General features: G+C 35.6%; 1 protein-coding gene across 1 annotated transcript in view; it reads right to left on the reverse strand.

Annotated features, from left to right (window-relative positions):
• Nucleotides 1-642: 642 nt before the first annotated feature.
• The window catches only part of LOC149787765 (uncharacterized), a 24,969-nt gene continuing 9,385 nt past the window's right edge, over nt 643-16,226 (reverse strand). The window contains exon 2 of the mRNA XM_089973954.1: nt 643-2,848. Within this exon, the coding sequence (XP_089830080.1) occupies nt 1,806-2,848 (1,043 nt within the window). The 3' untranslated portion in view covers nt 643-1,805. The remainder of the gene's footprint in view (nt 2,849-16,226) is intronic.

Consider the following 16,226-nt stretch of genomic DNA (forward strand, 5'->3'; position numbering starts at 1 on the left):
TGCGCACAATTGCTCCCACTGCTATGAAAAAGCTCTTCTAATCAAATATGCTGGAAGGATACTACATTTGTGATTATTTTTGTAGGAGAGAGAGAGAGAGAGAGAGAGAGTAAATCAAAGCTTGTTTGGTATATTTTGCATATAGTTTATTTCCACCAAGTTCACCAATTAAATTTGATCCCAATTATTTTTGTCATAACATTTTTCATCTTATATACAGTTGTTTCTTATTAATAAAGACATTCTTATATACTGTTCTCCGCACTTTTCAATAATTATATATAGGAAGAGTCTGAAGAACAGTAAGTAAAAATGCATGAATTATAATTTATACATTTTGCAAGAATTATGTATGATATAAATTAATCCAGCAGTTATTTGTGATATTGCTTCTTTTCGGAGCCACCCTCTAGCGGAGAAATTGGTTTTTGATGTCAACAAAATTCCTTTTTTTGTGCTTTCTTTAAGTGATTTTGAGTATGAATGAATGTCATCCAGCTTAGATCCAGACAGTGTCGTTGTGTGAAATACACGATACCATTCAATCAGAGCAGTTTGGATCGGAGCGGTGTGGTTGTGTAAAATACAAAATGCCATTGTATCGGAGCAGTATAATCGTGTACAATACAAGGTGCCAATTTATCGGAGCAGTGTGAGTGTGTAACATACAAGATGCCATTGTATCGGAGCAGTGTGATTGTGTAGGATACATGATGCCATATTATCTGAATAGTGTGGTTGTTTAAAATACAAGATGCCAATTTATCGGAGCAATGTGACTGTAAAATACACGATGTTGTTTTATCTGAGAAAAGTAGTTTATATAGGAAGAACTTATATATCCTGTAAGCACTGAAATCTAACAATTACAACCATTACGATATGGCGGGGAACATGTACCTAGAAAAGCTTTGTGTAAGTCAAGTGGTATAGTAGACCATCATGTATGACATTGCGAGCCATCATCAGTCAACATAATACAGTCTGTAAAATCGTCGCTTAGGTAGGATCGGTGATGTGATGTGTCAATGAATTTATCGTCAGAGTGGAATCTGCGTTTGACCGATGTCACTAATAATTTATCATTCATTGCCGCAACCACATAATATGTAATTTGGTATTGAAAGAGCATAAGTTCGCGTGATAGAAACGTTGCATTCTCTTTATGTTAAGTACCACTCATTAAATACAAATATTTTTTTTTATTTTTACTTCTTTTACTTTTGGAGACAGTTCTCTACAGATTCCAAAACAAAATCTTCAGGCATAATTAGAAAAGAAAAAACATTTTTTAAAGCTTTGAAAATTGAAAGATCTCACCGATGTAAGTAGAAGAAGATTAACACACTTTTCAGACAATCAAGTAAAAGTCATAAATAAAGATGGCAACAAAATTTGTATTTTCCCCACATATTCATGTCTTACATTTAAACATATCTTATGACTAAAGACGATTTAAAACACCGTAACTAAATTGAGAGACATAATAAATGCATTTACGAATAGCCAAATAAATACATGTGTGGAAAATAGCTTAGAAGTGTTTTTGTGTCTTCAAAAGATGCGTCACGGGAAATATCTTTCATTCACAACTTAACAATATTCTTACGCTGGGAAATTCAACAGAAATGCTAGCGTCTAAATGTCATCTGTAAGATTTATACTTCTTTTTCATATGATTTTTTGTATCGATTTATTGATATTATTGTCCCAATATCTGGCTAAAAGGTACGTCTCGAGAAATGAAGCCAGTTTATTATCTTGCCTTTAATTCAACCTTACACTATATCCTATCTTTGCCATATCTAATCGCTGCCAGGCAACCACCTACGTGCAAACTTCGCAGTCTCTTCGTCCATTTCATGTTCGGCCATGGAACTATCAGTAAAAGTCGAGTCATCTGATTTTTCGTACCCCTCCCGTACTGCTGACAAGTGTTTTCCATCATACCAGCTGGACGAACGTTTATTTTCGTCTTCATCTGGTATCACCGATTCTAGATCGTTCTGAGAAAGTCCTTTTCCATATCCCACGTTCCAACGAGAGCCACGTTTTCCATATCCCACAAACCAGTTTGGACCACGTTTTCCATATCCCACAAACCATTTTGGACCACGTTTTCCATATCCCACAAACCATCTGGGACCATATGATCGTTTAACATCTGACATTCTTGGGGCTTCCAACTGAAGATTATCTGAGTTCATATTTCGTTTTCCATACATTGCGGCCCATCCTTGAGACCTTTTATCGCTTTCAGGCGTATAATCCAAAGATTCACTTCCATCTTCAACATAACCAACGTTACCAAAACGAGAATTCCAATCACGTGAGAGATTCTTTTCTTCTGAACCGTCGCTACTAGACCGTTTTCCATACCCAGGCATCCATGACTGCATTCTTTTTCCATACCCTGACATCCATGACTGTAATCTCTTGTCGATGTCGTTCGGCATACTAGAGCGTTCTTCATATCTAGAAAGCATGCTTTCAATTCTTGCCGCTTTATCCATATCATCCGATGACCTTTTGCCGAAGGTTGTCAGCCATGCTTGCAATCTCTTGATATTCGCTGTCGATCGTTTTCCATACCCGGCTACCCATGACTGCATCCGTTTCGTATTTAGATCATTTGGGTTTCCAGAGAGTCTTAGACCATAATATGGTGAAAATCGTTTGCCATATCCGGCACTCCACGACTGAGATCTTTTGAAATTTTCTGATTCTTCCAAGTCTTGATCATGATTTGCGTCAAGGTCTGTATACCACGACTGTTGTCCTTCCTGGAGATTTTTATTATCTTTTGTTTCAACGCTTATCGGGGTTTGCTCTGCACCTGTTGTCGAATCTGGAAAGATAAATAGTCTGAGAATTATAATGAGTGCAAACGATTATAACACATTATATGGACAACGACTTATTATATAAGCCACTTTGATGTATATATTGACCTTATATATTGACTTTATCTCAAGGACAAACATGCTTATCACGGATATTACCGTCAGTACTCGCTTATAAGTCGGACATGCTTATCACGGATATTACCGTCAGTACTTGCTTATAAGTCGGATATGCTTATCACGGATATTACCGTCAGTACTTGCTTATAAGTCGGATATGCTTATCACGGATATTACCGTCATTACTCACTTATAAATCGAATCATACTGCAAAGAATAGTAATTCCTTATCTGCCGTATCGAAATGCACCTGTCGATAAGAGTCCATGTTGTTTGTTCTACTGATTACTCCTAACAAATTGCTCATACCCAGATCTGCCGGCGTATTATATGACGGCATATCTGGATCTTTGTAGTTTGCAGTAGGACTCGTCTTAACAGCGAGTGTAAGGTTCAGAGACTCATGGGATTCAGTATTTTTGCTCATTTTCTGTCTTCGTAGATACTTAGTATGTATCAGTCGGAACACCTCGTGCCTTTTGAACAAACTTCCATCGTGGAAATACTTCCTTGGAGTGATAGAGCCTAAATAGGGGACAATCGCCATAAAATGACGGAGAACTCAGTCACACGCTAAATAACACTAGGCAAAATATTACCCTGTAAAAACATTATGATAAATTTTTTCACAGGTTCAGTGAAAGAACATTCTCTAGAAAGATCATTTTAAAAAAAAAAACAGAAATATGAAAATTAATGTTTCGGCCAAGAATAAGTCCACTCAGTCGAACCGCCCGTAAGAAACGTGCGTAATGTGCAGATGACACAACTTACCGTCTTTACTCACTTATAGGTCGAGTCAAACTGTAGGCAACAACGATCCCGATCTGCCGTAGTATAATATGCCTGCAAGTCAGGGTCAATGCGATTTGTTCCACTGATTACTCCTAACAAACCGCACAGATCCAAATATGCAAATCGGTGTGCATTTTGCAGTTTGACTCGTATTATAAGCAAGTATATACGTAGGTAAACAGGGTACATCAATATTCAATGGCGGCTACTGTGGTATTTCTGATTTTTTTGGTTGTTGTTACCAGTTATTAATGGAAGGCCATGTTCTGGACCTATAGGCCTAGTAAAATCACCATTTTCAAATAAAATTGAATTGTTACGATATTATATGGTTTTCGGCCACACCATTCTGATTAGATCATCCCAACATGTGCCACTAGTAATGAGAATGTATTTCCCTCTTAGGAATGTCCTCGCCGTTCATCAAGAAGAAATGTCTCATGTTTGTACATTCTTCTTCCTTGTTCCTTACAGGAATAGCTTACACTCGGAGACAACATATTTATCTCTGGTAGACTATATGAGGGATTAAACAAGTATGTATCTCATCAATGTAATTATTTGCTGTACATCCTTTAAGTCCACTTGAATAAAATGATGACAGCTTAAGACACCAGGGCCTTTCCTTTTCGCTGATAGTAATATACATGCTTTTGCTCTTTACAAAAAAGCAACCGTTAATTCTGCAATTAGTCAGAACTTGTAGAAACGGCTAATTTATGCTATTCTTTTTATCGACATTATAATCTTCGTTAAGTTGTCATCTTAATGGATGTTTATCCTCTTTTGAAGTTACTGTGGAGAGGGGGCATTACGAACCGTTTTCTCTGACCAGTGTCCAGTCTAACCATTGGTTCAGAGCCAAAGAATTTATGTCCTGAAAAATGTACTAAAACATTCTTGGCTTTTTGAAGATCAATGTTAATACCAAATTCACAAAGAAAATGCTCAGTGGAGAATATATATATATATATATATATATATATATATATATATATATATATATATATATATATATATATATATATATATATATATATATAAGTAAAGTCGTCCTATTTCGAAATAAACCGGAGGTGCATTTTCAAAGACTGGCATATTTTAAACGTCATGTGCAACTGCTTGTTTGTTGTCAAACAGATAGCTGGGAAGAAAGGTAAGAATGAAAGGAGCTTGCATTTAAGACAGTCTTCCTTATACACGTTATATTCCATTTTTTTTTAACGATATATCGAATTATCTTATATTGAATACCGCCAAAATTATATTTAATCAAATCACTCTCTTGTCTCTTATTTTACGTTGCGGCGACGATTCACCTCGTTCGTCTGTCTGGTACAAATTTCGAGTATTGTCTGGTAACTGAAAAACAGCAAATAATTTTCTAAAGATAAGAACATTTTTTTATTAGTCATGGTTTAGAATGACATGCGGAATGCTAACCTTTACATAACACTCAGGCGGTGTTACCTGTATGTCTACGTCAACTGGTCTTGAACTTACAATATACTTTAAACTGAAAAAGATCAGTTATATCACAAGCCATTTATGACATTTTCATGATTAAATTGTATGTTCTATTTTCATTCTGTATTTTAATACAGCGACTTTTACTATTCTTCTTCTTAAATATAGACTAGCTATCTATTTATGTATGTATTTCTCCATCCCACTCTCTTTCTCTCTATCACACATACACGCGCTCGTGTGTGTTTGTGTGTTTGTATATCTGTTAACACGATTGTCAACAAATTAAGACTTTTAATCAGTCTGATTTCAGTTTGATGCAGTAGGTACTATCTTTTAGTAATGTTCCTCCTGGAACAGAATCACCTATATCTACTTTTGACCATTATCTCTAAAACATCAATTAGGCAAGAATATTAGTAAATCACTTCAAAGTAAGCAAGAATACCAGGATATCACTTTAAAGTAAGCAACAATACCAGTATATCACTTCAAAGTAAACACGAATACCAGGATATCACTTAAAAGTAACCAAGAATACCAGTATATCACTTTAAAGTAAGCAAGAATACCAGGATATCACTTTAAGGTAAACAAGAGTACCAGCATATCACTTTAAGGTAAACAAGAATACCAGCATACCACTGTAAATTAATCAAGAATACCAAGATATCACTTAAAAGTAACCAAGAATACCAGGATATCACTTTAAAGTAAGCAAGAATACCAGGATATCACTGTAAATTAAGCAAGAATACCAGTATATCACTTTAAGGTAAACAAGAGTACCAGCATATCACTTTAAGGTAAACAAGAATACCAGCATATCACTTTAAATTAAGCAAGAATACCAGTATGTTACTTTAAGGTAATCAAGAATACCAATATTTCGCTTGAAAGTAAACAAGAATACCATCATATCACTTTAAAGTAAGAAAGAATACCAGTATGCCACTTGAAAATAAGTACGAATACCAGTCTATCATGAGGAAGAATTTGTGAATTCGAGGTATGATTGCTCTATGTTTTAAAATTATAATGTGAACTAAAACTGCAAAAACACATTTTTATTGTAATAAAACGAATGATTTTGAGATTCATTTTCATTTCGTTAATATCTCAGATACAAGCATTTATAATTACTCCTAACCACAATGTTGTAGCAGTCATATTTGGGTGCTGTTATTCAGCTACAACAATTACTTTGAAAAGAAGACTAACATTAGTAGAATTCGATTCTCCTCGAACTTACAAACGCCGTTTATTTTAATACAATTTTTATTATAATCTTTATTTCGTTAACAACAGCAGCAATAATAATAATAATAATAATAATAATAATAAAAGAAGGATGGCAGGAAAAGATAACATTTATAAATTTTCCATAAGTTTAAGTATTTAACAGAGAAAGAATTTTGTTAAAAATTAAATTTCAAATATTGGTACTGACGATAAGTATTTTAAGCACGTGCGAAATGTGGACCAAGGGACACAAAAGCCACGCATATCTAATTTCTCATAATGTGCATACAACCACAGATTCTCTTCAGACTGTATATAACTTATCCTACACCCCACACACCCAAGAGAAAGAATATTTGATACAATCTTTCCTTAGGATTTAAGTTTCATTTCTTAAATTGCGCTACAAAAAGGTGGGAAACTGCTGGCTTCTTGTCATAGTTAAATGACTAATAATGCTGTCTCTTGGAAGACTTGTTAATCCAGTGTTCTGTCGTTGGAGGTAATCTTCATAGTGTATAAAGATTTACAATATCTTAAATATTATAAACCTTAATTATAAATCGTAATTTCTCCTTAGCTTTCTATCCAGATCTTAAATTATTTTATTCCTATGATTTGTACCCCAACAATTCTCCGACAAGACATGCGTCGTCATAAGGGATGTCTAGACATTCGTTTCCCATAGGATCGTAATTTTTCATAAACAACAGATAATTCTAGATAGCAGTAAGTACATTATTTAGGCATTCCGTGCTACAGAACAAAGGCTTTGTAACAACAAGCGGGGTGGGTGGGGGCTGTATAATATATACAGTCTGACTATGCTAAATCTGTTTGCCTGAAATATGAGAAGACGACGGCCTAGCCGTAGGAGTAGTGGCAGCAGTGTAGAATAGATATAAAGACAGATATACTGATAGATAAATTTGAATATTTAGTTTTATTCCGCGTCATGTTTGTTACATTACCAAGTATTCGATACTTGTCTGGTTCTTATCTATATGATACAATTGTAACATTTCTTCTAACGATATTTATTGACAGTCCTCCGCATCCATTAACAATTTTAAGCAACACAAGTTTTGATCACACGATAGCGTGCAGTTTCTCCGTTACTCACCTACTGTACTATCAATAGTAAGATTCAAATGAGACAATGACGTCAAAATATATCGACTTAGGTTTTCTATGGTGTTCGTCGGTGGGATCGTAAATATTCCCACTTACTACCATATTAATATTATGTAAAAATTTCTTGTTATTTCCATGCCCCCGACCTCGAGCAATCTTTGTAAGCTAAAATCGCACGCAAAGGCGTGATTTTAAAATTTCCCTCATGCCTTGTTTGCAAATTGAAAAGGTATTGACGTTTAGCGATACGTACCCCTTTCCTACACTGTTAGTCAAGGTCCCAAATCGCTTTATAATCGAAAGAAATATTCTCATTAATTTTTAAATGACATCAAATGGAATGGCATCCTGGACAATCGATATATTTTTTCCTCAAAATATTGGGTTTCATCCTGAGCTAATATGCGTCAACCCATTCGAACTCCGAGAAAAGGTTATAACATTAAAACGTATAAAAAGATCAAAAGCCGGATATTTTAGTTGTGTATAAATTAATCAAGATATACAACATTTTGAATAATGAGAGCACTAGATGTTTAATCACGATTAGACTATTGCGTGTGCTACCAACCAGGCGACCAGCTGTGCAGTGGAAAAAATTAACTCCTAATTGATAATTAGCGTAATTAAGATGTATGAGGAGTCATCCAGCAGTACGAAGCAGTGAGAAGAATGCCGGGAAAACATCGCTGTTGTGCCACAGAACTCCCATGTTTTGTACGTTGTATTATTTCCTGTGCGTGCTTCAAATGCAAGCTTGTTATTCAAACCTCTTTTTTTTCTTCACAGACATGAGAGTAGATCTCAGCTTTGACAAAATTCTCTAATTCGTATAGTTCTTTAATTGATAATATTACATTTTATTTCCAAACTAGACTCTGCGTATGGGGGTTAATTAGTTTGAAAAATGGACTGTACCTTGAAATCGTTTTAGATTCTTCTTCAGGTAAATACTTTAAACAGACCATATCAAAAGAAGACGGCAGATGATAAATCACATGTAACAGGATTCTAGATAATCTCAAGCAAACATGTAAGCACGCACGCGCGCACTCACGCACTCACTTACACACACACACATGTATACATACACAATTTTAATCTGTGTGCAATAACAGAAGACAAACTGAAAGCCCCTTTGATCTGTAAGTACACGCCTTTATTATCCCCACTATTGAAATAGGTCATCAATCCCTTTACTAATCAGTATGAAATTTATATCACCTGTCACTTTATTTTCCTTAGCATTCATATTACTGCGAGCACAATTATGATGGATGGACGATCGAATGAGCGTCGCATTAACCGAATAAATTAACAAGTAGTCTGTAATAGTAGGAGGGAGCTTGGAATCTGAATTATTTATGTATGTATAGTGGCTTTGCCATCGATTTCTGACAATTTTTCCAGCAAGCGAATGTGAAAATATATGGATAATACACGGTTCGCTTTGTGCAAATGTTTACCAGAACATGAGATAATAATAGGGGCCGAGGGGTTCCAAGTCTTTCTAGAAGACTTCGGGAAATTTCTGTATTCTGCAAACGAAAAACTTTTGTTGCATCGTTCTTCTTTGATGGTATGTTATTTAGTAATTAAACACGAAATACCCACATAAAGGCTTTTGTTGTAAACACTATTCAGATGCTAAAGTACTACTAACGTCAAAAAACATACGTGTCACGCCAGCTGAAACCGGGCGTATAATGTGGAAACATATACGATACGTGCGCTTGACTGTGTTTAAACGTATACTGCAACATACAGAAGTGTGTGCGTGTGTGTTAGTGTGTGTGTGTGTGTGTGTGTGTGTGTGTGTGTGTGTGTAATTTGGATTTTTAGCGTAGCTTTAACAATTTTTCAGTCATATCGCTCCGATGTTTGCAGTGTGTCAGTTTATAGTGATGTCTAGGGCTGGGACATCATGTCGCAGACATGTAGCATGATGTCCCACCCAGTAACATTTTATTGACACCAGGCCGACCAGTCCTAACTCTGGCCTCTTAATGCTGAGCGCCTAGCGAAGCAGCTGCTAGTACCATTTTTATAAGTCGTTGGTATGACTCGGTCCGGGTTCGAACCCGCGACCTCCCACATCCTAAGCGGACGCTCTAACCATTTCCGCCACCGAAGCGGTCATACAAATGTGTGTATGTGTGCGAGCGCGTGTGTGTGTATGTGTGTGTGTGTGTGTGTGTGTGTTAAACTCTAGGATGAAAATCAAGATTTAACATCTGTTCTTGCATTTTTCACAATTATCTGACTCTATGGAAAACCATTCTTGGGTCGTTTTTCATACATACTAAACAACACAATAAATAAATTATTACTAAATTATTTTTTAAAGAAAGGTTGTATCCAGCTGCTGATATTTAATAAACATTAGCAGCGTGTTACAAATTGAACTAACCATGCCATACATAGAAATAAATTTAAGAGGCCTCGTGTGACACGTGGTCAATTCAAGTATATAACGTGTCATTGGGGGGTTTGAAAATCATTCCTAAGAAATGGGGAATAATACTGAACTCTAGAGAGCACGAAATGACGCGCTTTTATACGATATGTAATGGAAAAATGTATGCTTCGAGAGATTTACTAAAACGATGGAAAATAAATAACCTATATTCGTATTTTGTAACAATCTCCGTGTTTTTTTCCCCTCGACGTTCAGATTATCTACACACAGGGTGCTCCATATATGGCATTCGTGCACTTTCGACCGTTTGGTCCCCTGTTTCGGGTATTTTTGTTCAGTAGAAAAGTATTTACAAACACAGAGCTAGTCTAGAAATACCAAAGCTCATCGAGAGGCGAACATTAGTTCCATTACGAAAGAGCGCGCATTTCATGAGGAAATAGTCGAAATTTCGGCGTTAAGAGCTCTATAAATAGTATGACAAATTATTGCATACAAATCATACTTGAATCGATCAATCTGTCCCTCCGTCCACCCATTCATTGCTTGTAGCCACCCATCATTAACAATTCCTCCAAAATATTAAGACACATAGAACATCAAGACGTTTGGACATTGTATAACGCATTTGACCCCACAAGAACATCCAATTACTCGAAAAAGTATCATTTTCGTGCCGCGGAGAATTAGCATTGTCCATCAAGGGACCAAGAACTTATAACTCTCTCTCTCTCTCTCTCTCTCTCTCTCTCTCTCTCTCTCTCTCTCTATATATATATATATATATATATATATATATATATATATATATATATATATATATATATATATATATATAAAACCTATATTAATATTGGATATATTTCATCGTGTGGTACCAAACATTTGATCTTTTAGCGAGTAAAAAGATGTAGTCTTTGGTACCCCAAGATGAAATATATCCGGTATTAACGTAGAAAAAGAAAATTGTCTTTCTAATCTATACTAAACTTGCTCCATAATTGAAGTTTAGAAGAGTAATCTCACTATTCGCCACAACACACTTAATCCCCCTACCCTCTTTCGTAAATTCACCTCACTTCCATAGCCGGATGATATAAACACACGCAACTTAAGAAAGCGGTAATTTTCGTTGACCTAATCTGTCGCAGTGAAGTACAGTTTTGTCATTTTGTAAACTTTTGACCCTATATGAAAACAATGCAAGTAAGTTTCAGCAATGCATGACAGCGGGTTTGTTGTTGTTGTCAAAGTAGTTAGAGGAAATAACTTCAGAGAGACGCGAAAGGCGTCTGGTTAAAATTACAACATCAAAGATTAACTTCTTTGTCTGAAATGCAAGCCAGTTTTAATGTATATGTTCCAGCTCGCAATGTACTCGTCTGGGTTGTCTGCGTTTTCAAGACTTTTCCACATTTTGTAGACACACACAGGAAACGTCGCATAGCATTATGGGAAATCCTAGATTTTCACGTGAAAATATATGGATATATTTTTCATATTCAAATGTGAAAATACAGGCACGATAAAAATGTGAAAATTATGTCGCCATTAAGTCTCTCTCTCCCTCTCTCTCTCTCTCTCTCTCTCTCTCTCTCTCTCTCTCTCTCTCTCTCTCTCTCTCTCTCTCTCTCTCTCTCTATATATATATATATATATATATATATATATATATATATATATATATATATATATATATAAGTTCGCTGGTACTACTAGTACTGACGATACTAGTGCAGCAACAAAAACAACAATAACTGGGCGTTATAATATCGATACTGAATTATTATTATTATTATTATTATTATTATTTAACTAGGCGTTACAATATCGATACTGAATTAGTATTATTATTTTATATTATTATTATTATTATTATTTCTTCATTCTGAAATATCCTTGCTGTTCCGCAGTATGCTGGATTTAGAAAGTTTTATTTCAGTTTGATTCCTGTCTTCTTTGTTTTTGTTGTGTTTTATACCATTATTCCCCTTGTTCAAACAACAAGTGGTACGATATGTGTCTGCGTTCTATTTCTCTTTTCTTTCTTCTTTAAATTTGTAAATTGTTTGCCTATTGGACCCATCACCCATCATATTCGTGTCCTGGCCACTTTTTACTCGAAATCCCCAACTTATCCTACTTTTTCCAAAGGTTCAACTACCTGTGTGCAGTTCAGACTCGTCGCATGCAAAAAGTCTAAAATCCGGACACAAAATCCGATACTACAACGTGCACATTTTTAGTGTAAAAAATAGGGTCTAAAAATACGTTTTTCCCTCTGTATTTTGCAATGAGAGCAGCCACCCACTTAAATGACAGTGTCGCTACAGAGTAGGGTACTACTTCATGACGCATAAACGTGGGGCCAGGGGTTAATGACTTTAAAAGGCTCTCTTTCTGGACTTACGTTAGCTATAGAATGTCATTATTACATTTTATGAGATACTGTCATAAGCATCTCTTCAAAAGTGTCTTCAACACTTATCAAACATCTTTCTCTGATAGGCATTATTTTTCTGTTCTCTAGTCGATATGTTCATATTTCTTGCAATGAAGTCCACGATGCCGACTGCGTACATGTTTATGAAGACTGCACAGGCATCGAGAGCTCGAATTTGTGCTGCCTTTATTTTGTTTTGAGCTTTGTACTTCTTTGTCCTTTTAAAGTAATCTTTCCTGGTGATACTCGTCATCTCTTTCGTGTTTTATATTCTCTGCCTGAAGAACTCAAAGGTATTTGTCATCTTTATCTCTCAATAGTTCTTCAACTCTCTGGACTTCTTGGTCCTCGATACCTTCTGCGTTTTGTCATTTGCAACTTTTGACGCATGCCGTGCTGTACTTATAGCTTCAAAATTAAGTTGGATATTAGTTGTTACAATCCTTAATGTCTGGACTGGGGATTCTGTTTCAAGCTGATTTCATCCAATGAGTTCAGATCTCACACGAAGAGCAGGCGCAATCGATCTATATGGTTTTTGAGTGGTTGTGGTTGGTTGGTTGGTGTCCTTCCTTATGCCGTCTTATCACTTTTTTTGGTGGAATCAGTGCGATCACGTAATGTAGTATTGGCAAAGAGTCTGCTTGAAAGATATCACTTTCATGTGTTTCTCTGAATCGTGAGCTGCATTCTCCAAAACATCTGCATGCTATTACTGAGTCACATGTCTACTTTGTAATTTTAGACAACCATTTTGTCGATGAGTAGCTGGTCCTTTGTTCTCTTCGAGTTTTATCTTCCACTCTTTTGGACGTAATATTTTCTTATTTAGTTGGTCAAATTAACTATGTGCAATCAATCTTAGTGTCTTATATTTGCTCATTTTGACGTTTACACCCCTCTTTCAAAAACAGGAGAGCTTTGACAAAGTCACCCATGGTGGGATACTATGTTTACAAAAAATACTGTAGCTGAGCTGCAAATGCGGCAGGCTATTCCTGATGTTTGCCCAGCCGAAATCCATGAATACGCCTTGGCGTGCGTGTCTTGCTGCGTGGCTGCTTCTGCGTGGATTCTGTTGTTTTTCTGACATCTTTTTGTTCGTTTGGGTCCCTGAGTTTATCTCAGATGTTATTATTATTATTATTATTATTTAAGAGCACCAGAACTTATCGCTTGATATTGTTTGCATATTGATCCGACTTTCCTCATTCAAACCTTTCCCCTCTAACTCACCCCAACACTTCCTGAAAAGTTTATCAAGGATATTGACGGAAAAGACTTCTTGACCACAAATAATGCCCCATTTATCATGTTAATAGCTTCTGTAATTGATGTTAAGTCTGGCTTGCCAATATGTAACTCCTTTTAATTAGATTGCAAGCCATCGCGATATTTTAAAACCGTAAATTGCACAGTGACGACGGAACACATTTCACATGTTGACATGGCCGTGTCTCGTTTGAAGAGTATGCAGTTTATAGACATAAAACCATCCTTCTTACTCTTAAATAGTAGATTTGCTCGAAAAGGTCAATATAAAACATATGTAAATTTCAATTTGGTTTTAATTGCTATGTTAGGAAAAGCTGCGGTTTGCATTTAAGTCTAGTAACAGCAAACCAGAAAAGGGAGAACATGGCAATAACATGGAATGAGAAAAAAAAAATGGGATCAACTGACATTCTGATAATAAGATGGATTTTGTGATTATTCTACAGAAATCTGCAGAATTCATCTACAAGCAAACATTTGCATTTAAAGCCAGTAAAGTGATTTATAGTATCATAAACTATGTGATCATGTCCTTACAACACCCATACTTCCCGTCAATTTCATTGAACTTAAAATTAAGTCTCTAAAATGAAATCCTTTTTGAAAAAGAAATCCTCAGTCAATTATGTAGTGGCATTTTACTAAGAAAAGCGATAAATATAAACTAAATTGATAAGCTGCAATTATCTGAGGAATGAAGATGGCATGGGATTTTCACATGTTGAGAAGGAAATATCAGCAATGGAATCGGTCACTGAAGATCTCCAAGGAGTGTTAAATACTACAAATAAAGCAACACGGAGTCTGCAGCTGTGCAGTCTATGAAGACAGCTGGTTAAACCAGTGCATTGGATTTTTGTTGACGTAAAATACTAGTAAATATTGGATTAATGGAAAATCCTCTCATATTATCTTCACCGATAAACGATTGCAAATCGTCTTTAAAAAAGCATTTTTGTCGTATCCGTATATAACTACATGTACTTCAAACTTTATAAAGAAATATAATTTTGATTTATCTATCACCGTTGCTGCTGCTACTACTACTATTGCTACTCATACTACTAGTATTATTTAATCTTTTCGTTGTCGCAGTCTTTAGCATTGTTGTTATAGTAGTAGTAATAATGGTAGTAGTAGTACCTTGTCATCGATAGTTGCTTTTTCAATTGAAGAGATAAAATGTGATCTCAGCAACCCTTGGGTGCATGCGTACGTGCATTATGGCGAGCGCAGTTGTTTATTTTTACAATTTGAGTATTTCTGATGTACTTCTGAGGCCTGGCCAAGAGTAGTTGAAACGTTGAAACCAGGGGGACCGAGAAGTGAAAATAAAATAATGACAGAAAAATGAATATAAAACAAACACTATTATGGAATATACTGCTGGCCCATCTATCTTTTCTCTGCTGCCCTTCTCTTTTAGTTTCAAAGTTTAATTCGCAGTAATGCACCATCAATATCACGCGACAGTGGCAATGTAGATATCGAGCAAGTTAAGGACATTTTATGGATTCTTCCGGTCTAAGAGAAACTATTACGATATTACGATATTAAATCAATCAGCTTTCGTTATTATTTACCTTGAATCGTGTCGAAAACAGGTTAGCGTTAAACGCTTTACGAGGTTTCGACAACTACAAAATAATGACTCCCGTATTCGACGAGATAACATGCGAGAAAAAATATGTAGCAAAAAATCTGGCTAGATAACGTGTTGAGACGCATACAAATTGACGCGTAAGGGATTATAGGATAGAATTCTTGTATCAAGAATCGTGGAATCGTGTTTTGACAAATTAACGTGTAAGCGTGTAAACAAATAACTCTTTGAAGTTAGCTGGGATCCGGTTGACTGTTCACATTTCCCCAATATCTCCGATTTTCTCGACTTTCATGTATCGTTGGATATTATACTGATCACCATCGATCAAGAATTGCTTGCGCTCTCTAGTTTGATTTTGAATTTGGGTGTATATATATCTGTAGATAATTTCAGTCCAATTAGGTCAGACTACTAGTGTTTGTTTGTTGACTTGTTTTGAAACATTAAGATTTTGTTGGATAAATGTTAAACATAGAAGGTCTTTTCAGTATCATACCTATTATTCTATATTGTTTGTGCTTTTTGATAGTAGGCAGCGTAGATGACACCTGACCTTAGTAGTGAGACCAGTAGTCTTTTCTAATTGAATTATACAAAGGCAAATACCATCCTTATATGTCAAGCTTTAACTGTCCAAAATGGTTCTCTTTTCAGAAAGTAAAAATCTAAAAGAAGATGAAATTACTAATTTTCAGTGCTGATGGCAGGGTATTGACAATTCTCTTAACTTTTCACGTCGGAAAGCATGGGACCAACCTAATCGGTTAAATTCACATGCTGAGAACTCAAAAGTTTTTCTATATTAAATTCAAAAGTTTCCAGAAGAAATGCATGGAACAAAATGAAAGCTGTGCTCATCGATAAAACAAATATAGCAAATAA

The sequence above is a fragment of the Sinohyriopsis cumingii genome, chromosome 11 (assembly GCF_028554795.1).
Source record: "Sinohyriopsis cumingii isolate HCF-2022 chromosome 11, ASM2855479v2, whole genome shotgun sequence".
Lineage (NCBI taxonomy): Eukaryota > Metazoa > Mollusca > Bivalvia > Unionida > Unionidae > Sinohyriopsis > Sinohyriopsis cumingii.